This window comes from Urocampus carinirostris, chromosome 19 (genome assembly GCF_059441175.1).
Source record: "Urocampus carinirostris isolate Australia breed hairy pipefish chromosome 19, RoL_Ucar_1.0, whole genome shotgun sequence".
Lineage (NCBI taxonomy): Eukaryota > Metazoa > Chordata > Actinopteri > Syngnathiformes > Syngnathidae > Urocampus > Urocampus carinirostris.
In genome coordinates, this window is record NC_142367.1 from 5,979,123 (window position 1) to 6,004,673 (window position 25,551).

At 41.3% G+C, this 25,551-nt stretch overlaps 2 protein-coding genes across 2 annotated transcripts in view; both read left to right on the top strand.

Annotated features, from left to right (window-relative positions):
- Positions 1–1,586: 1,586 nt before the first annotated feature.
- On the top strand, positions 1,587–23,759 carry LOC148346992 (antigen peptide transporter 2-like). Its single transcript, XM_088322905.1, has 13 exons — positions 1,587–1,931; positions 3,512–3,607; positions 4,919–5,404; positions 8,482–8,596; positions 8,670–8,800; positions 11,108–11,313; positions 11,666–11,863; positions 11,944–12,072; positions 13,243–13,434; positions 16,806–16,979; positions 20,501–20,648; positions 20,718–20,854; positions 22,337–23,759. Exons 3-13 carry the CDS (start codon positions 4,924–4,926, stop codon positions 22,559–22,561), a joined length of 2,136 nt encoding a protein of 711 aa, XP_088179031.1. The 5' UTR covers positions 1,587–1,931; positions 3,512–3,607; positions 4,919–4,923; the 3' UTR covers positions 22,562–23,759.
- Positions 23,760–23,931: 172 nt separating this feature from the next.
- The window catches only part of LOC148346993 (medium-chain acyl-CoA ligase ACSF2, mitochondrial-like), a 47,581-nt gene continuing 45,961 nt past the window's right edge, over positions 23,932–25,551 (top strand). Inside the window, exon 1 of the mRNA XM_088322906.1 lies at positions 23,932–24,347. Coding sequence (XP_088179032.1) covers positions 24,241–24,347 — 107 coding nt within the window. The 5' untranslated portion in view covers positions 23,932–24,240. The remainder of the gene's footprint in view (positions 24,348–25,551) is intronic.

Genomic DNA, 25,551 nt, shown 5'->3' on the forward strand with positions numbered 1-25,551 from the left:
CCTATCACACACTCTTCCAAACTCCATTACCAGCCTTCTCAATGTTTCCTCAGAATCAGCCACAAGCACTGTGTCATCTGCAAACAACAGCTGACTTACCTGCCACACCGTTCCACTGTTATCCAAATAACTACAACATCAAAGGATAAAAATATATATACTGTAAGTATTTGTATTACAATTGTTTCAGAACAAAAGTCAAGAGAGTCAAAACAAATCCGTGTAACAAAAATACAAATATAACTAGGTAAACGTGACAAGTGTAATACCTTCCATGTCACATTTTTTTTGAAAATTAAGTCAAAGTGCAAAAAGAACTAACCTTTAACAGTATAAAAAAAAATACATTAACGACAACAACTGTTTCAGTTATAACAAAAGAATCAATGTAACAGAAACCAAATACTATATTACTAAAATACCATACTTTTCGGACTGTAAGGTACACCAAAACCCCACATTTTCTAGAGATTACAAATTGTGCATTATAATTTAGTGCACTTTTATGATATATACATCCGGAAATGCATAACTACAACAAAATGCTGCCACATACGGTAACCATTTATGAATTAGTTGTGAAACCAGATTTCCTAATATTTATGTTCTTTGAAATGCGTTTTTAATCACAGGAGTATTTGATCCCATGACCTCAGAACTGTGCCGCTGACACGCTAACCACTCAATATTTTTTTGTTATTCAAATTTGAAAAAGCGGTTGTGTTGGCGAGTATGTAATTGTACATTTTGTCAGTCCTTTCACTCGCCTGTTGTCAGTCTGCCCATGAACCTCTGTTTTCACAAGGCAAGCATTTTTGACTCTGACTCCCCTTGGTCCTGTTTTGTTACCCGTTTTCCACTCGTCGGTTCCTGATTTCCCCGTTTGTCTCCTGCTGCAACCCATTTTTTGACCCCAACTACATTCTGATCTTCCGTCCCGGTTAACGACCTATTTTTCCGTTAACTACGCTACGATCTCCCGCTCTGGAAGATCCACTTCCGCATTCGGAACACGCTCCGATCCCGTGAGCGGCTTGTTTCCCGTGTCCAGCGAGCACCGGATCTTTTCTTCTATATTTCAATAAACTTGTAACGTTACGCACCTGGGTCCTCCTTCTATTCTGGTCGTGACATTTGATTCATTTTTCACTGATTAATGATTGTTTCCACAACCTTATTATGTGATATCAATACTAATTAATTGGTGTTTTCAAACAATAGAAATAAATAAGTGCAACTTCTGTTTTTACAATGTAACAGCTTTTAGCCTTTTCCTTAAAAAAAAATTATTGTCAGTCATGCCTTTGTTGCATGAGGTTTATGATGTTTGTGTTGTTGTTTTACCGTTTCATAATGTTTGAAAACGTGTGACCTATTATCTTTTAATTGGACTAATTGGCATACGAGTCCCAAAAATATGTTTTAATTTTCATATCTGTCATTTTTATTGGTTTGAACATTGTATTATTTTCTATCTTTTATTTAACCGTTTTTTTATTTAGGGAGCGAGAGTATTGATGACGTCAACACGATCCACCTTGTCCCGGAAGTCGGACTTTGTTTCCTCAATGTTCTCAAAATTAAATCAGGTCAAAAACGATTTATTTATGGTTTTGTATGTAATAATAACGTTTTTAGCTAAGTTTGGTTAAATTACTGTCGAACCTTCATTTATTTAAGTACAACCTTTTCCGTTAACTATTTTATTTCACCCTCACTTCCGGCCGATGACTTAAAAAAAGCAACACAACGTCTTCCTCCTGTGAGAAATTTGTTAATATATCCATCAAAAATTATCCAAATAACAATATTTTTTTAAAACGTGCTGTTTGGTTCTTCGCTTTTGCATCGCACACGTTCTGACGATAACAAAAGGGAAAAGAAAGAAAGAAAACGAAGAGAAGGTCGATCTGTCAAAACTGAAAGTGAAAGTAAGTGAAAACTGCGTGGTGTGTTTTTTTTCTTTTCGTACTGTAAATCAACTTTCGAACTGTTCTGTGCCAATCTCTTCATGCCATCAAAGAAGGTAACAGTTTTAGATTTTCCTATCCTTTCCACAGGTGTGCCTACTTTCAAACTTGTTTTGTGACATTTCTGACATTGCGTGTGTCAATTGCGTTTATACCGTCCCTTCCTTCTCTATTTTTTCCTGTTTTAAACTTTTTATTTTGTTTGCATTGTTGATATCTAACTTTTTGACCTACTCAACCTCAGTTTTTCTATGTGTGTGTGGTCCGTTTTTGGTCGAGGTTTTATCATTTCTCTGGACTTAAGCCATTGTTCTTTCACGTTCAGACGTATACATCTTATATTTCTTTTTAGATCTGTTTTTAAGTAGATTAATTTGATTAGATTGGTCTTAAAACGGGCAGCAGGGCGGCGCAGTGGTTTAGTTCTGAGGTCATGAGATTGAATCTCCTGTGTGGAGTTTGCATGTTCTCCCCGTGCTTGCGTGGGTTTCCTCCGAGCACTCTGGTTTCCTCCCACAATCCAAAAACATGCATGTCAGGTTAATTGGCCGGTCCAAATTGTCCCTAGGTGTGAGTTGTCTGTCTCTGTGTGCCCTGCGACTGGCTGGCTACCAGTTCAGGGTGTCCCCTGCCCACTGCCCGAAGATAACTGGGATGGGCTCCAGCTCCACCGCGATCCTACTAAGGATAAGCGGTGCAGATAATGGATGGATGGTCTTGAAATGCTTCCTATTAAAGCAAAATTATATATGGGTCCCTGTTAAACACGTAGCTTGACATTTAATTTTGTAGTATTTCTTTAGTATTTTATTTGTATTACTGTAGAAGTTTTCTTGTAGTATTTCCGTAGTGGTATTTTTCAATTATTGTAGATGTATTTTAATAGTATGTCTGGAGCATTTTTGTCGTATTTCTGTACATTAGCATCTCTATAGTATTTTTGTGGTATTATTGTAGGTTTTTGTTGTTGTGTTTTTGTAGTATTTCGTCAGTTGTATTTTTGTAGATTTTTAGTTGTATTTTAGCAGTATTATTGTAGTTTTATTCCTGTTGTATTTTTGTAGTATTTCCATAATAGTGTTTCTGCAATATTTTCATAGTCCTATTTTTGTCGTATTATTGTCGTTGTTTCATGTACTATTACTGTATATTAGTTGTATTTTGTGATTATTCTTGTAGTATTTCCTTAGTAGTATTTTATAGTATTTATGTATTATTATTATTGTATTTGTATTTTTGTAGATATGTTGTTGTATTTTAGTAGTATTATTGTAGTTGTATTTCTGTTGTAGATTTGTAGTTGTATTTTTTTGTACTATCATTGTAGTTTTTGTTGTATTTCTGGAGTAGTATTACTGTTGTATTTATGTAGTAGTATTTTGTAATTTAGATCCCTGTTTTTAAGCACTATATATGGTTGTTTATAATTGTTTTACATTTTTTAAGTCTTTCCTCAATATAATGTCTTTTGCCATTGATTAACAGGGAGAACAAATTTACAAACTGATGAAAACCTACCATTTCCAATACTTTCTTTGCAGCCAAAAAAAGTAGGAATGCGGTATGCTGATGTTTTTGTCTGAGGGAGCGGCCATTTTGCCACTTGCTGCCTACTGGAAGTGACATCACAGTCACAGGTAACAACATTTTTACCTAAGCCCCAAGCAACTTTGAAGTCTTTTGTCAACAGCATGATTTTGAATATTATTCAGATTTTCATGTTTTCATGATTAGGAGCCTGTACAACAGAGATCTCAAAACAACTACTACAATTTATGGTGTTGCTATTCTGCTTCATAGTTTACTATTTGAATTAATTTCAGGTGTCTCCAGCTAAATATTATGACAGGGCTCGAAATTGGGGAAAATTCACTCACAAACGCAGCCAAAATTACAGTGCCTGTGGGATATAAACAAAAACATCAGTGCGCAAAAACAAATTTTGTCTGAAGTGTGTTTTGAATGCGGTACTTGAAAGTCAATGAACTTGGCTGGCTGCTGCCGTTGAGTGCATTATACCAAGTGACAGACAGAGAGACAGACAGAAAGATAAAGAAAGAGATAGAGAGACTTACAAACAGAGGGACATAGAGAGACAGTCAGACACAGAACAAGAGAGATGAAGAGAGAATGGAAGAAACAGACAAAAAGAGAGAGAGACTGACAGATTGACAGAGAATTAGATATAAAGAAATTAAGAAAGACTGACAGACAGAAAGAGATGGACTGAGAGAGAGGGGAGAAACCGACAGAGGAAGCGAGACAAAGGGATAGAGAGAAATAGACGAAAAAGAGAGAAATAGCTAGGAGAAAAAGAAATAGACAGAGAAAGAGAGAAATTGACTGAGAGAGACAGAGAAACAGACAGAGAGACAAACAAATGGACAAAGAGGCAGAGAGACCAAGAGAGAGAGAGATGAGCACAAAAATGGAGGGATGGAGAGAGACAGACGGAAAGAAATAGATAGAGAAATAGAGAAATTGACTGAGCGAGACAGAGAAAACGACAGAGAGAAAAACAACTAGACAAAGAGACAGAGAGACAAAAAGGAGCACATAAATAGAGGGACGGCGAGAGACAGACAGACAGAAAGAAATAGACAGAGAGAGACATAAATTTACAGAGACAGAGATCGAAAAAGACAGACGTAGAAGAAAGTGAAGGTCAGATGGACAGAAAGAGGAAGAAACAGAAAGACAGAAAAAGTGGACACAAAGATTGAGAGAGAAATGGACAGAGAAAGAGAAAGACAGAGAGAGTAAAAGACAGAGATGGCAGACACAAAGTAGACGGATGAAGTGAAAGAGGAATAGACAGAAATAAAGACAGGGACAGACAAAGAATGTGGAATGTTTGATGGAACCTAACTCTGGCGGTCCCCAAGGCAATTGATTCTGAGTCGCCTGCTGTACAACATCAGACCTAACTCATGGCGACCCCTTTGCAGGTTGCATGATGTCTACCATATTGCTTTGCGGTGTCCTCCTGTTTGTGGATGCTTCCTTCACATGGACCTGGTGGCGCATCCTGCTAATCGTGCGGGGCCGCAGCGCCACCATTGTGGAGTTATGGGCCTCCGCTGCTCTCAAATGGCTGCTCCTGCACTTCATGACATGCATGCTGGTCGGCAAGAGACAGAAGGTTGTGTTGCACCGGCTGTCTGCCCTCCTCGCACTCTTGCCGGTCGTACTCCAAAGCATCCGCCATTTGGGGTCGGAGCCCATCGTGCCCCCCGGGGGGGTCAGTCTCCTGCAGGTGGCGCTGTGCTCTGCGTTGAGTTGCCTGTTTTGGGAGGTGGGCTTTAGTGGGTCATCGAAAAAGGACGAGCCAGCACCCGACACCCACCGGCTGCTCACGAGGCTGTTTCAGAACTTCAGATCCGACTTCCTCTTCATGATTGGGGGCGTTAGCTGCATCGTCCTCGCAGTGGCCTGTAAGTTATCATGTGATTCATGAAAGTATTCACCGATCAACAATATCTAGAACAGGGGTATCAAACTCATTTTAGCTCAGGGGCCACATGGAATAAAATATTTTTTTTTCACGGGGGCCGGACCAGTAGATTTAAGAGCAAGTAAGAAAGAGAGAGAAGGAGAGAGGTAAAAGAGAGAAAGACAGTAATAGAAAGAAACAGAGTGAGAAAAAATGAGAACACAAAGAAGAAAGAGAAAAAGGTGGAGAGAGAGACAGAGAAAAAAGAGTGGAAGGGACACAAGGAGAGGTGCAAAGAGAAAAAGGGATAGAAAAAAAGAAAAGGAGGAAGGGAGAAAAAAGATTGAAAGACAGAAAAATGAGAGAGGGAGAGAGAGAAAGAAAAAGACAAAGGTAGATAAAGAAAAAGAGAGGGAAACAGAAAGAGAAAAAAGAGGCAGAAAGAAAGAAGGAGATAGAAAGAGAGGTAGAAAGATAAAGTGAGGTGGAGAGAAAGAGGTAGAAAGAGAGAAAAAAGAAAAGAGTGGTGGAGACACAATGTGGATGAGAAGAGGAAAGAGGGGAAGAACAAGACAGAAATAGAGTGAGAGTTGGAAAGAGAAAAAAAAAGACAGAAAGAGAGAAAGAGACAGAAAAGGAGAAAATAAAAGAGAGAAATAAAGAGATAGCGACAGTACAAAAGAAAGAGAGACAGACAAAGAGAAAAAGGGAGTGACACCTGGCCTTTGCCATAGATATCAAGTTGACATATTTTAAACTACATCATTTCTTGCGCTTCTCTCAGTGTTGTCTCGCGAGCCAGGTTCATTCTGTTAGTTGACACCCCTGATTTAGTGACAATTGCTGTATTTCAGTCACGACCAAATTCTGGCCCGTGGGCCAGTTAGGGCCTGTGATCAAATTTTTACTGTCATTAATTTAATAATATTTGGCCTGGCAGTAATGTTGACCACAGTACAAAATAAATTTGTCCCCCCAAAAACAATCACTATTTCACCAGATGATGATAGTGGCCCCTTGATCACCTTGCCCTTGGCTTTCTGTGATAATTTTAGCCCACCCCATTTCTGACTTGGCGACTGGAAATAAAAAAACGAAAGTTGACTGTGAGGACTGCCGTTTTCAAGACAAGTGGAAACTCGAGTATTTATTACTAATGGAAATCTGAAACAACTGTGTCCGCCTAATTTGCCAAGAGGCTGTGGCGTATTTAAAAAAATATATTACGAGAAGGACTGCCAGACAAAACATGTTGACTACAAAAAGCTAACTGGAAACAAACGCTGTGAAAAGGTGAATCAACTGGAAGCTGTTTCAAGAGCTCAGCAGCACTTTTTTCACGAGACCCTGTGAGCCAAATGAAGAGGTCACGACTCTGATCGCAAAGCACTGAAAACTTTTACGGAGGGTGAATTTATTGAAGACTGTTCAAAGAACGCCAGGCGAGACAGACATTATAAGCTTACCAAATCCGGCCTGCTTTCTAAAAGGTTTAGACACCCTTGTTGTATTTGGACTAGCGGGGAGGCATAAAACAAAGTATTGTACCGTCAATTTTGAACTACAGGGCAGCACGGCGGCGCAGTGGTTAGCGCGTGTGCGGCACAGTTCTGAGGTCGTGGGAACTTCCTGAGTGGGTTCAAATCCAGCTCCCGTTCTTACTGTACAGAGTTTGTATGTTCTCCCCGTGCTTGCGTGGGTTTTCTCCGGGCACTCCGGTTTCCTCCCACATTCCAAAAACATGCATTTCAGGTGAATTGGCCGGTCCAAATTGTCCCTAGGTGTGACTGAGTGAGTGAGTTGTCTGTCCCCGTGTGCCCTGCGATTGGATGGCAACCAGTTCAGGGTGTCCCCTGCCCACTGCCCGATGATTGCTGGGAAGGGCTCCAGCATCCTCGCGACCCTACAGAGGATAAGAGGTGCAGCTGATGAGATGAGATGATGAGAATTTTGAACTACAAGCCGCTACTTTTTTTTCTAAATTTTGAACACTGCGGCTTAGGTTTGTTTTTCATTTTTTTGTGAGTGGATGATCGCCAGTGTGTCTGTGGCGACTTCAAACACCCGCTGGATCTTCCCAGCTGTGGGTCTATTTGGGCCCTGAGTGGACGCTGTGGCGTAACCCCACATGTCGCCTCGGCCGCCTCCTATCAGCTGGCGTAGAATTGGTGTGGATAAGGGGTTTATTTATTTTTATAATGTGGCTATTTATTTAAAACAAAGCACCGCGAGGGCACACAACTGGTGATGACACAATGTCATTTCTGCCAAGAGCTCTGACTGTCAAAGTGAATAAATTCTATGAAAAGCAGGTAAATGGTGGCAGGAACTGTGACTTCCTCCCGTACCCAAAAGCATCATTATCTAAGTAATGAAGCACATGAATGGTTTAAGAATATTTCTCCTGTTCCTTTGGAGTAAGATCACAATCTTGGGGGGAATGAGCGGGAAATGTCGAATACAGAATAGTACACATTGTGCCGCGATTCAGACACTCGTTTACAGACTGTGTCCGCAGATGTCAATCACAATCAATATTAGTAAAATTGGTATGAACATTTACAGAGATCCCTAGGTTATCGCGGGTGTTGGGGACAAGAACCATCCGCGAAAAGTGAAAATCAAAAGTAGCACCGCACTTTCATCAGATCAGTCGCATGGTTCTGCATGTCTACAGGCTGTTGTGATCGTACGGGCTTCTGAATTGTAGTCAGTACAGTACATTGAGTTTTGTTTTGAAAATGTTTTCATCGGACTCTTGCTTATATATTAATATTGACTTCTGCGCTAGTTGATTAAGATCAACAGCTGTGGACACAGTCTACAAACAAGGTGTATTCATTGCAGGACATGTGTTACATTTCAGTATTAGACATTTCCTGATGTTTCTTTTTTCATTTGTAAGAATTGGTCTTGAATGGATTTGTTTTTGCCTCAACAAATTTGTTTTCAGAGGTGCTCACGTATAGAGGTATGACTGTACTCATTCAGTATCGATAACATTGATATTTGGATTGATCCGCCCACCCCTTTGTCAAAAAAAAAGCGTCACTTTGTTGGTAAATTGTTTGTGGACAGGCGACACAGTTCTCCCGCTGTTGCAAGGCATGGTGACTGACATACTCCGATTCGGAACTCTGGACTCCAGTTTCTACTCTGCAGTGAGAACACTGGTGATCTTCTCTGCTGGCAGGTACTGTCGCCCGGCAACAAACTGAGCAATCCCCGAACGTTCAGACCTAATGGCGCACCCGTCTCACCTTCAGCTGCGTTTTTGCTGGCTTGAGGGCGGGATTCTTCAAGATCACGCACGCTCGACTTACAAAGCGTCTGACGGTGGCGCTGTTCCGCACGCTTCTTTCCCAGGAAGTGCTCTTCTTTCAGGAGAATAACCCAGGTAAGTGCTCTGCTTCTGACTAAATGTAAGATCTGGCCTAAAAAATCCAACTCGACCTAACCCAGGCCTGGGGGTATGAAAGCCCTATCCAGCCGAGCACGACCAATTAACTTCATTCGCGAGATCAAGCTGAAGCAAACCCGGGTTTTTATTTATTATTTGTGAGAACCTGGGAGGAGGAAAGGTGATTTATGACAACAAATTAAAACCTGTCTTTTGTAACGAAATCTAGCTTAAACGAAGCTGTATAATTATTTGCTTCTTTTATATTTCTGTGTTTGCAGAAGTTACATTAAAGACAATTTTCCAAGGTTGATGGGAAATAGTAAAGGATGATAATTGGGCCATAAACTACAGCAGCAGTACTTCCTTAAGAGTCTAGCACGGCATTTTAAGAGAGCGAGAGACAGAGAAGAACAATGACTGTATAATAGAGACAGAAAGGAGTTCTTTGAACTGATATTGCAAGAGTTTAGTTCAGTACGTGTTGTGACAAGGCAACTTTTTTTTTTTTTTGCGAACCACAGTTTCTTGTAGCCAAAACTACTCTTGGCCTCTAAATGCCTCAGCGCACTGTGATGTTAGGATAGCAACGCCCGCCTTGCTCTTTAACTGACAGCATACACCAGCTTATCACAGTCACGCACACCCAACATACACACAGTCTACCCTGAGATACTATTCTCTGTGTGACCACAATGCACGGTACGTTCATATAAATGACAATAAATACAATTAAATTCAAAATTTGTGAAGCAGTGAACCAGTGATAATTAAAATGCAGAGTAGCAAGGGGTCTCAAGTACGATAAAACATTCTGAAAACAAAATTTGATTCACTGTACTGACTAAAATTTAGAAGCCCGTATAGTCACAACACCCTGACCCATGTGACTGATCTTAAGATCTCCCATCCCTTGCACACATAACAAAATGATAGGATATGATGACAGGATAGACAGGGGACCAAGTAATGCCACTTATATTTAAAAAAAATCATTATACATGCCAACACCAGTTCCTAACCAAGGATAATTATTGGGCTCACAGTATCTTGTATTAGTATTTTGTCACACCTCACTACGATGTTAGCATGGTGACATCACAGTAAGTTTTGACAAGATTTAAGTACGGTGTTTCTTGCACTTCAGAGCCCACTGTACTACCTTTGACACTGACAGGGCTTAAGGCTTTCATCCAGACATTCATGTACAAGTTTCATCACCTTTCTTTATGAATAATATCATGACCTAAAAAGTATTTTAAAAAAGTCATCGACAGAGAAGCCCGGCCTGACCCGAACATCATGATTGACAATTTCTGTCCAACCCAGGCTCAAATTCAGGTTGGGTTCAGACTCAGGCTCGGGTTTAAGATCTTACCTCTGCTTGTGACCTGTTGATGACGGTTGTGGCAGAAACAAGGTTGCGTGCAGTGTTGGGATAACGTGTTACAAAGGAACACAATTACAATTCTCTATAACTTGTACTGTAACACGTTGTTAATGAAATGCTGTAACTTCTCTATTGTTACTACAATGTGCGTAACTGCATGATTCTGCTACTCATTAAATGTAGAGCATGTATTATAATGTCCTTTTAGTGCAGAATACTACTGCATCCTCACTTTGTCACATACTGCACAACCCTTGATCCCCCAGCCGCATAATTTAAAGTGCTTATTTTTAAATACGAAGTTCAAAAGAATACAGTTATGGTGATGACGTCTCAAGCACAGATTATGAGGGCGCTGAATTTTTCATTATGGGAATATTCTCCCTACTGTATATATTCACATCCAAGCCGAATTTACAACTATAAATTAAACTATGTTAATCAGGTCGTAGGCTTATTTGCACATATTTGGTCGTGCGTTACCAGTAGTGAATGGTAGGCAGTGCATGGGGTAGGGGGCGTGGCTCATACAATAACAACAGAATAACTGTAAAATCAATAGCGTAAACAAACACAGAGTTAATGCTAAATGTGTGCTTACTTGTGAAATTATATTTGCAATGCACCATGCCGAAAGAAAAAAATGGATGGTTCCCATAAATGGAGATGGAGATCTTTGAGTGGCTTGAAGCCCAAAGACAAAAAGGTTTCGGAGTGTCTCAGCGAAGTGTTCATATATGAGCTCTTGTAATTTGCCACTACTGTAGTTAGTTACTTTCGGAGTTACGCCCTACTTTTCGATGTCAGTAATCTGGGGCGTAACTTAGTTACTTTTGAAATGAAGTAATTAGTAACTGTAACCGATTACTATTTTTCGGTAACGCGCCTAACACTGGTTGTGTCTCACCTGACAGGAATCCTCTGTTCCCGCCTCCACTCCGACGTGCACCTAATGGGCATGACGGTGGCGTTGAATGCCAACGCCATGCTGCGCAGTTCTATCAAAACCGTCCTGATGCTATCGGCAATGTTGTATTTGTCGCGTCCGCTTACCGTCCTGGCGTGCATCGAGATCCCAGTTATGGCTGCGCTGCAACGACAACAAGTGCGATTCCAAAAGGTCAGCTTTAGTACCAAACCTTTCAGCCAAGTGATCCTCCAACCAGTGCTTCATTTAGGATTTTTGACATTGCTATATATATATATATATATATATATATATATATATATATATATATATATATATATATATATATATATACATACACTGTAGCGAACCCTTTGAAACATCAGTGTTGCTTTGGCTTCGCATGGTTCTGGAACAACTTAAGAAAATAACAAAGGTCTCATATTATCTCATAGCCGGATGTACTCATGAAAAGAGCCATATCTGGGTCACGGGCCATATGTTCTCAAACTCATCAATTGTGCAATAAACAGTAAATGACGCACGATTAATGTCAACCTGACAGGAGTTGAACGAGCAAAGGCAGGACTGCCTGGCCCGCCTCAAAGAGCTCAGTCATCAGTCATTGGGCGGAATCCGTACTGTTCGCAGCTTCCTCGGCCAGTCGGACGAAATCCGGAGATTCAACGAAGAACTCCAAAGGCTCCAGGACATCAATATTCGAGATGGGCGGCACAGAACCGTCTTTATCTTCTTGAGAAGAGTGAGCCATCACCTCACCTATTTCAGCAATATATCCCGTAATCTCCCATCTGAAACCGGCACGATTTTGTTGTCTTTCAGTTAGGCAGCCTGGCTACGAAGACAGCGATGTTTGTGGTGGCTCGCTCACTCGTGTCTGCGGGTCATCTGAGTGTCGGGACGCTACTGACTTTCTTCTTGTACCAAAAGCCCATGTCGCACAACCTCAAGGTGTGTGACGCCCGTGAAAACTTTAGTCACAGTACAATTACAGTACAGATTTCTCTTTAAAATGTCATCCCATATTATTAAACATGCAAAGAGTAGAAAAATAGCCCTGTAGGCGCACATTAAAGTCTTAGATTTATTTGAATTATGCGCCCTGTCTCTCATGCAGAGGGGCAAGGGTAGAACAGCTCTGGGGCCTTTAGGTCAGGCCCCCGCCCATGGGAGTGGGAGGTCACAGATTCAAGCATACATAAAACATTTTGGGTGAAATCCGATATTTTTGTAGGATTGTTCACATTTCCAACTAAATGAGACTTCTGTGCGTCTCCTGTGACTTTTTCGTCCCTTGTTTGATTTCTATCATATCCCGCTTGTGCAGAAGAGGATGCGTGACGGCACACGCAATGTATTATTAGCAGAAGTACTCATGGATGCTAACGCCGTAGCGTATATAGTAATTTGAAAGGTATTGTGCTACCATACTACCATACCAAATATTAATTGAACCAAAAAACTTACTTTCCCTCCACTGAATTTGCTCAGTGTTTTGGTCGGCAAATATGTGTTGATTTCAATGCTGCGCGGAAGAACTTGGAAACCGAGCAGCTGGTAGAGAATTGAAGATCAATGAATAGAGAGATTGCAAGCGGAGTAAGCTGAAAAATGAACTTCAACAACTTTTTATCCGTGTGTTTTACAAAATAAGTCACAACCAAACTCAATTTTGCTACTGCTGAATTTTAAAATACGCAAAATTGTATGCTAATCAGTGTTGTGCCGCCCTAATGTGCGGGTGCGCCTAATGTAGGGTTCAATTCAGAAATGGAACCAAAAAACAAAAAACACGCTTGAGCCACCAAGATAAATGGAAACCAACAACGAAAAGCGGCAATGGTGATAAACAATAAACTTAAAAGAACACGGCAAAACCAGCGCTACTTTAGGTTCTTTTCCTCACATGGTTACTCTGTTCCCAACCATAAAGGTATTTATTTTATCTTAAACATTGTGTGTGTCTGTATATTAGGTGTTTCGGGATGTTGGGTAGGGAAAAGGGAGATTTTGTTTCCTTATTGTACACTGAATGTTTTTATTAAGCACTTCGAGTACCCGAAAAAAATGTGATTTTACTTTTTTGATTTGAATCAATGATAGACTAAAATCCTTTGCCAGGAGATTTTCGTGTGTAGCGGCAACATGCTGGCAACGATGGGCATCATCTCCAAAGTCTTTGGGTACCTGGACCGTTCGCCCAAACACAGACCGGACGGACGGCTGTCCCCTGCAGAATTCCGAGGTCACGTCTCCTTCCGGGATGTTATATTTAGCTACCCGTCTGCGGGGCGGGACAAGCCAGCACTCAAGGTACGTCAAGTTCTGGCAGGTGTGGTTGCTGCTCCATTGGCAGTGTTGGGCGCGTTGTTGAAAAACAGTAATTTGTTACATGTACTCCTTACTTCATTTATAAAGTAATTCTGTCACCCCCGCCCAGATTACTGACACGCAAAGTTAGCATTTTACTCTGAATGTAACTAGTATAGACACACAATAAAAGAAATAGAAGAAACCGTGTACACCAACCTGTAGAGACTAAAGCCTTCATATTTCTTGGCTTGTGCAATCTTGAGAGCTTCAAACAAGCACTTAGCTGGGACACTCCATATCCATTTATTCTCTGGGCTTTAAATCACTTGTTTTCCTTCTCCTTTTCTAGTTACTGTCCAAGATATTTTCTTTTTATCCAAGGCATTGTGTATTGTAAAAATAATTTTAAATTTTTACAATTTTACCCTCAGCTACTGGCGAAACATAACCGGTAATCATTCGTTTATAATAATAATAATAATAATTTCCTTTGTATTGTCATTCTGTGTAACAATGTACACATATTGCGGTTAATCGGGGGCAGAACCCCCGCAAAACGTGACAATCTGTGAAGTAGAAACCTTTTTATTTAATCATTTAGTTATTTATTTATTAGTCAAGAACAAAAGCTATTTACCGGCTCAACTGTTGGTTTAACATATGAAAGAACCGTCCTCGCAACCCTATTGGGGATAAGTGGTGCAGACAATAGATGATGGATAAAAGAACCGTACTTTAAGACTTAAAGGCTTTTTTTTTACAGATAACTTCTGCACTGTCAAATTATAATTTTAGAATTAATTTTGCTGTTGTGTTGCACAATTTAATGAAATAAGGACACAATCCACTTCACTGTACATGATACTCAACCGCCATAATGTGGCCGTTTTGGAGAACAGCATTTATCTTCCGGTTCTGTTCTACTGGAATAAAATGTTTTTGAAAAAGCACCAGGACGCCAGTACGGAGCACCAAAAAACCCGAATGTTGATTCTGAGCAGGTTTACTAGGTGGAGAGGTCCAACTTTGTCGGCTATGGAAAGCATCTTCTTCTGTTGAGCCAGTCAGCATGCAGAACACAATGCACAAAATCTGCGAAGAAGTGAACCTGCGATGACCAATGCACGAAGTCGCAAAGTGTCTCTTTCTCTGTGCATGAGGGCTGCATGATTTTGGAATGAACCCGAATGCGATTTTTCAGTCCAATTTGGATGCAATTTTCGATTTAAAGAGAAAAGTGCATTTTCTGTGCTATTTTTTTTGTGAGTAATTATAGTGACATGCTTTAACTTTAAGAAAACAGTGCCCTCTTCTGGGGAGCTTTGATAGGGTTGCTCTCTACTGAGCATTATTTACTTTTTGATTCCTCAATCGATGCAAGTACCTAGCAGGAATAAGGGTCAAACTTACCTCGAGATGACGTCATTACCAACTGAGAGAATTCCACTGTAAAGAAATAATGATTATAGATCTATAGATAAAAAGAGAATTGCAGTTAAATAAATGGTGTTTATTGTATTTATACAAAAGTATTACAAAATTAGAGGGCTTCTCATTTCAGGTTAAGAAAGCAATTTAGAGTGGTTGGCTAGCTGCACGCTAGCATCAGGTTCCTTTTAACTAAGTCTCAGCGATGATTAATAGAACCATTCCGAATGTAGCTGTCTTCGACGAGTTGTAGCTCCAGGTCATCTGTTTTATGAGTGATGGATCTGGCATAGCCAGGTTCGGCAAGAGAGTTGTTAGCCTAGCCGTAGCAGTACGTCAGACCCGAAGCCTCTCTATTTCTTTCTCTCTCCCGAGACCGCCTCAGTCGATTTCCAGACTCTATAACAAAACGGAGCACCTGCTTGTGATCACTTTTTTTTGCGCTCCTCTGGCATTCCTCAGAGTCTGATTTAATTGATGAATTTATTTTTAATGTAACGAGTTGCTAAAGCTACTAGTTATTGGGTTTGTTTTGGTGACTCCTACCCCGGCTGTCTGACTGACAGCATTCACCTGCCTATCACAGTCGCGCCGACCCAACACACGCAGGTATCTGACAGGACGGCGCTGTTAAAACCTGAACTGTGACAATCTTAGTTGAACAAAAACACTCCATCACTCAAATAACAAATTATAAATCTTTCAAAAAAATGCATTGTCTTGTATTACACAATCACACGACATCACATCGCAATATCAATTCGATTTTGGTTAATCGTACAGCCCTAATGTGCATATAAACTTAACCCCTGATTCGAGTGTTTTATTTTGTAGTTGTAAATACGACTTGGATGTGCTTATATATGGTAGGGAGAATAAATTCAGCGTGCCTGTACTCAATGCTTGAGACGGCGCCACTGTAAATGTATTAGGTTATATTTTGAATGGAAATAAAGACACACTCACCCATTCTTAAAAGTTGCTGCCGAAGTTAGGGTTTTATGTTGCATCGTGAGCGAAGAAGGAACAGTCAGCGATCAGAGCTACATTTTGATACATGATCTGCTTTTAATAAGGTACGGCGTAATGCACAATGTTGAAACGACAGTTGAGTTACAAAATATTATTTATAACGCGTTAAAGAAAAGTAATTGTAACGCATTAGTCCCAACTAGAGGTAAGATCAAAAATCTGGCCGAACCCGATCGATTAACTTGATTTTTAGGGACCGAGCCCTAAGTAAACCTGAAGCTTTACTTCGCCGCCAAAGTAAAAGTGTGCGTTTTGGCCTAAGGATGCAGGTTTGGATTTACTTTGGGCCAAGTCCCTCAAATTAAGTGTGCACTTCGGAGTGGTTCGGCAGGTTCGGAAATGACACAGAACGAAAAGGCACAAAAAAGAAAACCATGTTCTTCAGATTACAAGCTGCAAATAGTAAAATATTTGTCTGAAAAGCAGAAAGAAATTTTATAAAGCTTATAAGCTATTGGCGAGAAGCAAAAATGACGTCTGACGTAAGCCACGTAGAGGTGTAAAGAGGAAGCGGCGCATCTTCGATTGTGACACCGAGGATGACAATTTCTTTCGATTTAGTGATTTGAAGTGAATCTGATAGTTTAGTAAGAACGTTCTTTATGATAGAGTTATCCTAATAATATTGCGTTGGTGTCAAACTGCAGCCCCAAAGTGTGTAGAAAGTACTGTTACTTCAGAAAAGTATTATTCAAGTAAAGTAAAAAGCAGTCACCTAAAAAAAAATACTTGAGTACCGGTAATAGTAAGTGCATGCGGTACAGATCTTCAACAAAGGGGAAATGAAAGAAAGAAAAAAAACTGCAAGAGAAAAGACCGGCCGGGCCCGACTTAATGATTGACAGGGCCCAAGATCTTACTTCTAGTCCCAACACTGTCCTTTGGCTAGCTAAGAACTTCTTTGCACACAGGGCGTGTCTATGGTGCTAGAGGCGGGCAAGGTGACCGCTCTGTTGGGGCAATCGGGTAGCGGGAAGACTACCTGCGTGGGACTTCTCAAGCGCCTGTACGAGCCCGAGCTAGGGGACATCTTCCTGGATGGACGGCCACTGCACGAGTATCGCAATAATTACCTGCAACAAAAGGTATTTGGTTTCTGTGAGAACAATCTGTAATACTATCAGTCACCGCTCTTGTGGCTGAATGATAAGTATGCACTTCTGTGTCCTACTGCCATTGATGGCTATAGACATCAAATACCATTTTTAACAGCACTGTAAAGAAATCCAGTTAGAAAAATGTAGTAAAATAAGTGAAATAGTCTTATTGTTCCTTTGGAAATACTGTAGCTCATTATAGTCATTTCCAATATCTTTTTGTTTTAATAATAATAATAATAATAATAATAATAATAATAATGCATTTTATTTAAAAGCGCCTTTCAGGCCACCCAAGGACACTGTACAGACAATGAAAAAAATACAATTTAAAAAGTTGTAAGCGATATAATAAATAAAAACAAGACATAAAATCATAAAAACATAGGAAATGGAGAAGCTATGTGTTGTAGGCAGTCCTGAACAGGTGTGTTTTTAGACGAGACTTAAAAGTGGAGAGAGGTGTGCAGTTTTGGAGGTCCGGAGGTAGATTGTTCCAAAGCTTGGGAGCAGCGCAACTGAAGGCTCTGGCTCCCATGGTGCTCAGATGGGCAGGGGGCACTGACAGTCGGAGGGAGGACGAGGATCTGAGGGAGCGAGTGGGGACGTGCACCTGGAGAATGTCAGACAGGTAAGGAGAAGCCAGGTTTTGAATGGCCATATATGTATATAGGATCAGTTTGTAGCTGATGCGATGCTGAATAGGAAGCCAGTGTAGCCGTTGGAGAACGGGGGTGATGTGCTGCTGGGAAGATGTTTTTGTGATGATGCGAGCAGAGGCGTTTTGAACCAGCTGAATTTTATGGAGGGACTTTTGAGGAAGGCCGAAGAGGAGAGCATTGCAGTAGTCAAGGCGGGATGTGACAAGACTGTGGACGAGAATAGCAGTGGTGCGGGGGGTGAGGGAAGGGCGGAGTCTGGTAATATTGCGGAGGTGGAAATAAGCAGTGCGGGTGATGGTGTTGATATGTGAGTGGAAGGTAAGCATGCTATCCAGGATGACACCCAGACTCTTGACCTGGGGGGAGGGGGACACTAAGGAGCTGTCGATGTTGAGAGAGAAATTGTTTACTTTGGATAAAGTGGATTTGGTGCCAAGAAGGAGGAATTCTGTTTTATTGGCATTTAATTTAAGAAAGTTTGTTGTGAACCATGTTTTGAGTTCGGAAAAGCAAGAGGTGAGGGAGGGAGGTGGGAGTATGGAGTTTGGTTTGCAGGAGAGGTAGAGTTGGGTGTCATCAGCAAAGCAGTGAAAGTGGATATTAAATTTGCGGAGGATATGACCAAGAGGCAAGAGGTAGACGATGAAGAGAAGAGGACCTAAGACAGATCCCTGGGGTACACCTGTGGTGACTAGGGAGGGCTTTGAGGTGAAGGATTTCAGCTGGACAAACTGAGTGCGGCCAGTGAGGTAGGAATGGAACCAACTTAGGGGAGTATGGGTGAGACCAATGGAGGAGAGTCTATTGAGGAGGATAGGGTGAGAGATTGTGTCGAAGGCGGCGCTCAAGTCTAGGAGGATGAGGATGGAGACTAAACTGGAGTCAGATGCTATGAGGAGATCATTTACAATACGGATTAGGGCAGTCTCTGTGCTGTGGCGGGGCGGAAACCAGACTGAAAGGGTTCATAGAGAGAGTGGAGGGACAGGTGCGAGTGAAGTTGAGCAGCAACAGTTTTTTCCAGGATTTTTGAAATAAATGGAAGGTTGGAGATGGGGCGGAGGTTGTCAAAGTTGTTGGGGTCAGCACCATGTTTTTTCAGCGTAGGGGTAACAGCAGCGGTTTTGAAAAGTGATGGGACAATACCAGAAGAGAGTGAGGAGTGGATAATGGCAGATATGAGAGGAAGAAGGGAAGGGAGGCAGGATTTAACAGGACGTGCGCGCTCTCTTCTTTTCGCTTTACTTATTAATCATATGTGTGTGTATAATATGATCTGGAAAGAAAGAGTATAATAGTATAATGAGAGAGAGAGAGAGAGAGAGCGAGAGATCTCCAGCAATGACATAGGGATTGAATTTAGATTACACACGTGTGGTCGGATGGTTGCAAAGAGAGACAAGATGATAAGGACCAAGGGGATATCCAAGGCAGCTACAACTACCTTGGCATCCCACAGGCTAATGTAAATCATGAGGAGACCACAAGGAAGTCTACCACAGCCAAATATCTGCAGAGGGTAAGAGAGTTAGCTGCATGGTAGAAACAAGGTCCGAGCCATCAACATGTACTAGTATCATAAGCTGGCCAAAAAAAGGTGCCAGAAGCCTCTGACGTCAAGACAAGAAAGCTACTCACCATGCTCGTAGGTTTCACCCCAAGTACGGGACCCTGAGCCTATACAGTGGAACCTCGGTTTTCGAACGCCTCTCAGTTCAAACAAATCAGTTCTCGACCAAAAATTTCAAGAAATTCTTGCGTCGCTTTTCGTTCAAAAAAATCGGAGTTCGAACGCCGGTACGCTAGGGTGCGATGCTGAGCGGCGTACGGGTGTAGATCGTGTAGATTGCCCCCACCCCTCGTGAAGAACTGTTATGACGTGCGCGCGCTCTTCTTTTCGCTTTCGCTTTTAATATCGGTGAACGGAGTGTTTTAGCCCCTAATTATGCCTCCGTAGAAGGTCGGTGCAAGCAGCAAAGTTGCTACAGGTGAAAAAAGAAGAGTAGTGCGTACAACTGTTGCATTTAAGAAATAATAGCAAAATTAAGAAGGTGTGCGAGTTTCCCTTATTTCGAGGGAATAGAGCATGGCTTCTGCAGACCACCACAAAGGTAAGAAATCCTATTCATAATTCTTTTCTTTATCCTTTAACCGCTCACCACTTTTTGTGGAGACTCGGGTGCTAAATGACGTGTAAACGACCGGATTTTTTTTATTTGTACACGTTCATGTTAGCCTAATCTTTCGTACGGAAGATTACGCTAACACGAACGTACGATTAGCCTGGGTTAGCTTCATGTTTACGTTCATGGTAAACATTCGGGGTGTTGGAACGGATTAAAACGATTTTACATTACTTTTAATGGGAAAAACGATTTTCGGTAATCGAACAAATTGGTTTTCGAACAGGGTTCTGGAACGGATTATGGTTGAGAACCGAGTTTCCACTGTGCTGTACATGTAGTGAGCATCCATTCTAGATTCCAGGATGAAACATAGAGATTCCAAGAGTACATCGAACCATGGGCCCCAAAAGATTACCTTCTGAGTGAATCTCTCAGCAGCAGAACCCTGATTAGAGTATAGAGAAGGACAAACAGAAAACATGTGAAATACGAGGGATTACTGTAGAAGCCGGGAAGGAAACCCATGCAGACACAGCCTTGTAGCCGGATATGAACCCGGGTCCTCTGTACTGTGGAGCTACGCATTAACCACTCATCTGCCGTGCCGCCCTTACTTCAGGCCATTCCCAGTAAAGAACAAAAAATTAATGGTATCGAACATGCTAAGTCAAAAGAACAAAGCAATTGAGTGAGCTTTGTCACACACAATTTTTTTCCCCAGGTGGTTTCAGTCCCCCAGAATCCAGTTCTGTTGAATGGCTCCCTACGATACAACATTGAGTACGGCCTGCATAACTGCGACTCACAGCGAGTCTGGGAACTTGCCGCCAAGATCAAAGCGGACAGGCTTTTGGACAGACTGGAAGACGGTAAGGGCACCAGTACTATCGGCTGAGAGAACCATTCCTGAATCTTCACCTTATTTCCGATCTTCGTAGACGTGGGAGAGGGCGGGGCGCACCTGTCGGAAGGCGACAAATACAGCGTGGCGCTAATGAGGGCCCTGGTCCGAGAACCAAAGATCCTCATCCTGGACGAAGCCACCAGCCAGATGGATGTTCATGCACAGAATGCCGTCAGTAGGCCTTTTTAATTCGAACAATTTTCCTCCCTTTTTCTTTTTTTTAATAGTGTAATTTTTTGGGGATGCAAGTAACGACAATTTTAATAGTTGCTAGTCAAGTCAAATCAAGTCATGTTTTTTGTATAGCCCTCAATTACAAGGTGTCATGAGCTCTCTCTCTACCGGTATCCAGCACCAACCACCTCCCTGCTCTGTCACCCTGATCTGTTCCACCTGTCTGTTCTCGTTTACCGCCAGCTGTTCTTAATTCCCTGCCAATCAAGCTCTGTATTTAAAGCCCTGCCTTACAGCCTACCTTTGTCAGATCGTCTGAAAAGCCTACACCCTGAACTTGTTTGTCTGTGCTTCTGACTCTGAACCTGGACCTGTTTGACCCTTCAGCCTTCTCTTCTGCCTCGGTCTTCCAGACTCATGTTTTATCTATCCCAAGACCTGCCACACCAACCTTTTTGCTCGGTTTCCTTTTTGTTCCATCTTTCAATTCATCTTCCTTAAAGGTAGCCAATAATCTCCACTTCACACTGTCATAAAGACACTCCCAGAGGACTAAACTACAACTGTGTAATTTTTTAATGAAAATTGGTCCAGGTGTTTAGGAGCCTATAAGTTACATACAACACACACAAATACAGAAGCCACATTAAGCACATTAAAAACCCAATATTGTTTTAAACGCGTGTTAACTGTCTAAGTTTTAAAATTTCCAACATATTTTGACACTTCTTTTAATCTCTCTTTCTCTCTAGTGATAAAGACTGAAATTAGGATATTCACAATTTGTCGATCAGCGCATATATGTATGTAATTGTGAGACACTAGCAAGAAGTGAATACATGAATGCTTGAAAGGATGCTGTGAAAGAGGGCACATGCTCCAAGCCATTAAATTGCATTCATCATTTCATGTTATTTCATTTATACAGTCAGTTCATACTTGTTTGTTGATGCATCGTTAGTTCTACTTTAATTATATGTCACTTTTCTGTTAGTTTTGCAAAGATGTTGGTCATATAGTCATGAATTGTACTCAGGCACCTGGGGCAGCTGCGGGGGGACCTGAGAGTGAGTGCACTGTTGCGTTATGCGGAATGAATGAGACTGCAGAGAAAGAGAGTGAGAGAGAGGCGCAAATGTAAACAAAGCTAATGCGAACAAGGAAAATAATAAAATGAGTTAAAACTAACGCACACCGGACTTCAATATTGTCCCCTGTAGTGTGCAACATAAAAATGCTTTTAAATAAATTTGCAATCCTGCAAATCCTTATTTTTACAAATATATCTGTAATTTAATGACTTCTTTTTTTCTGTCAATGTAAAATAATACAATTACATTATTTTGGTATCCTGGTTACTTAACGCCGTTTCATGTGTTCGGTTTCTCCCCATGCCTTGACTACTATTTCTATTATCTTTTTTCTCGACGATCTCGATTAATTGTTCAAGCCCTAGTAACACCACTTCTCCCTCTTCAGGTTCTGGATTTGGTGGCCCGCTGCAAGTGCACGGTCCTGATGGTGACGCACCGTCTAAGCAGCGCAGAACAAGCTGACAACGTAGTCTTAATTGAGAACGGCGTCGTGATAGAAGAGGGGACGCACGCTCAGCTGATGGCCAAGAGAGGGCAATATTACAAATTAAGGGAGGAACACTTCCGTCACCCGTCTGCTGATTTGTCTGGTACCATCTTAGTCAGCTGATCATAGTGATGAGTGACCATTAGCAACTCAGTTTTGACTCGCTATAAGGTGTCAATCATTCGACACACAGATTGAATCTGGCTCACGAGACAACGCTGGGAGAAGCACAAGATAAAGAGCTGGACTTAGAAATATGTCCACTTGATGCTGCTAAAGCCAGGTGTCACTCAAAAAGCACATACTGTAACTGTATTTGCTGACTACCCTTAATTAACCAGAGAAAATTAAGGAAACCCCCTCTGATGTTATTTTACTTAAAATAAAAGTGAAGTATGCACTGATTAAGGCAATACAATAGATAGATAGATGGATAGATACTTTATTCATCCCCATAGGGAAATTCACACTTCCAGCAGTATCCTTTTGTTTGTAATAAAACGATAATAAGTAAAAGGAATATAATACATAAACACCCAATGTAACATGTTGATATTGAGTATTTAAATAGTGCTACATAAAATACACACTATAATAAAAACAGGGTAATATGCAATGTGGGGTTGTGGCTTTTACTCTCCCGGGTGGAATTAAAGAGCCTCATGTCATGAGGAAGAAATGATCTCCTCAGTCTGTCCGTGGAACAAGTCTGTGACAGCAGTCTGTCGCTGAAGCTGCTCTTCCGCTTGGAGATGAAATAATTTGAAATGAAATGAATACATCATTTTAAAAACTGTGCATTGGTGTCTGCAGAAATTTAAAGAAGCTTTAGCTCTTTTAGATTATAGAAATTGAATCTGACAGCAAAGTTCCAATATTCTGGTTAACATTTTCATGAAATATAAAAAGCAGAAACTCTCAATAATTGTTTTATAATCAAATCTTACATCTCTGAATCATAATTAAGTTGTGAGCTTCCAAAAATACCCCCTGCCCTCCAGCTAACGCACACTTTTTATGCTGTTAATTTATTAATCAGATGTTATGAAATTCCGTCTTATAGGCGTTCTAACAATGGTCAGCGCGCACGCACAATTCTGGTAGCACTCTATGCCCCTAAAAGCGGTGAGTACTATGATATGATATGATAGTACTACTATCGATTTTCAACTCTTTCACTACTTCAAAATAGTGTTTACTGGCGTAGCTTTTAATTTCTGGTGTGTTTTTGAAGTAGCTTTGTAGCATAGTGTTCTCACGGGGTGTATGAATGCATGCCAGTCTTGTTTTATATCATCAATAAAAGTTTCGTTTTCAACAATTCTGTGTTTCAGTGTTGCTGGTTTGACTTGATTACAAAGAAAACAAAATGCTGCTGTGAGGTCAGCCCAAGGCAGGACGTCACCAAAGGGTTGGACAGTTTCGCAGAACACCGGCCCCCGAAAGAATGTTTTCTTTACCATGTGGGCCCCCTCAATCTAAAATGAGTTTGACACTCCTGGTTTGAGGACTGAAATTGTTGACTGATCTTGTGCTAAGGGAGGCCTGGGGCTTGGTTTGAAAATGTTTCAGTTTACCCGAAAAATAGTATTAGCAAAAGTATATTTGAAACTGAGTAATGTACACCCAAAGCGTTCAGCCTTCCTCCCCGTGTCCCTCCCCCTTTGCCTCCTTTCCATATTCTTTTATTGTGCAGAGAAGGAAACTTGAGCGCGTGATCCACCTCCCGCAGATCGCACACCTGTTTTTACTCGAGTTCCGTCGTGTTTCTTCCACTCGCGGTTCTCCTCCAGGCAGTCACCATGATCGTGAACATCTTTTACAGGAGGTTTTTCCTCGGCAATGCTGCAGCTCTTTGTATGGGAAAAAGTGCTCGCGCATGCGCGTGGGAACTCGCAGTGAGCAGTCGGTAAGTGTCATTTTACAGTTCGAAATTCTGCACGATTCTAATTAAACAAATCCAAAACTCACTTGGTTTTATAAGGCTGCACCCTGTTGTGGTAAAATGTGCACGCGATGCACGAACACCCGATAGTGTAAAATTAAAATTTAAGTATTAAAATAAAAACAATCACAGAAATTGAGAAAAGAAAACTGTAATCACGCCCCATTGCGTTGTGTGTCCTCAGACCGTAGTTACAACCAGTTTGAACCCGGACGCCTGGTTTCCTGTTGGCTCTCCTGACCACATTCCGTTATCTATGTGAAGCGAGTATTTGGATCTTTATCTATATGCGGGCTGCGACGGCTTCCAGTCCATTGAGACCGTGAAATGGGCTGGCCTCCGACCAGTCCGCCTAACTGTTGGAGGTTTTCCATTTTGGGGGTTAATCCGGGTCAATATGCTCAGTCTTTAAAGCTTAATTTTTTTTTCGTTTGTCCGACGAGGTGGCACGAACCACATTCGCAGAGAAAGTTGATACTCTAATGTTGTCCACTAGAGAGTGCTAGCAGTTTGGTTATAAAGGATCTTATCGTTTGATTTCACCGTGGTTAAGTCTTGAATATTTGTATAGCGGCTATTCTTCTTGTGATTAAAGGCTATACTATAGCTGTATTGTTCCCGTTTATTTTGTCCTGTTTAATTTTGGTTTCCAGTTTTGTTTCCGTCTATTTTTGTCCTGTTTATTATTTTCTCCAGTTTTCGTTCCCGTCTAGTTTGTCCCGTTTTTTTCGATATCCTGTTTCATTATCTATCCTGTCTGTCCCATCCTGTCCGATATAAACTCAGGAAACCAGAGAACGACGAGATCGATACCAGTTGCCTATCATTTCACGCCAGACTGCTGCCTAACGTGCATGACTCCCAATTTCCCGTAAAATGAAAGGCTTGTGTGAGTAACGTCACGCGTTTGGTCTTGATCCTGTTCTGGTTCTTGACAGTTTTATTTCAAAGTGCCTTTCGGGTCGCTGTACACAGAATATAAAACAGTGATATCAATACGGTAAAAACAACAAAATAAAAACAAAGTACAGTACTGTAAAAAAGAGGGCGAGACATGTGAAGCAGTTAATGACTGATAGTCAAGAGGGAGGAGAGTAGTTTTTTGTGCGGGTGCTTGCGGTTTTCTTTTATTCTAGGACGGAAATGGTGGACAGTCCAAAAGCCAACG

Bases quoted from the DNA above. Each gene is read 5' to 3' on its own strand.
- LOC148346992 (XM_088322905.1), top strand. From the start codon at position 4,924: ATGATGTCTACCATATTGCTTTGCGGTGTCCTCCTGTTTGTGGATGCT. The intron at 12,073-13,242 runs GTGTGTGACGCC...ATCCTTTGCCAG, and splicing joins CCATGTCGCACAACCTCAAG to GAGATTTTCGTGTGTAGCGG. The intron at 16,980-20,500 runs GTATTTGGTTTC...TTTTTTCCCCAG, and splicing joins ATAATTACCTGCAACAAAAG to GTGGTTTCAGTCCCCCAGAA.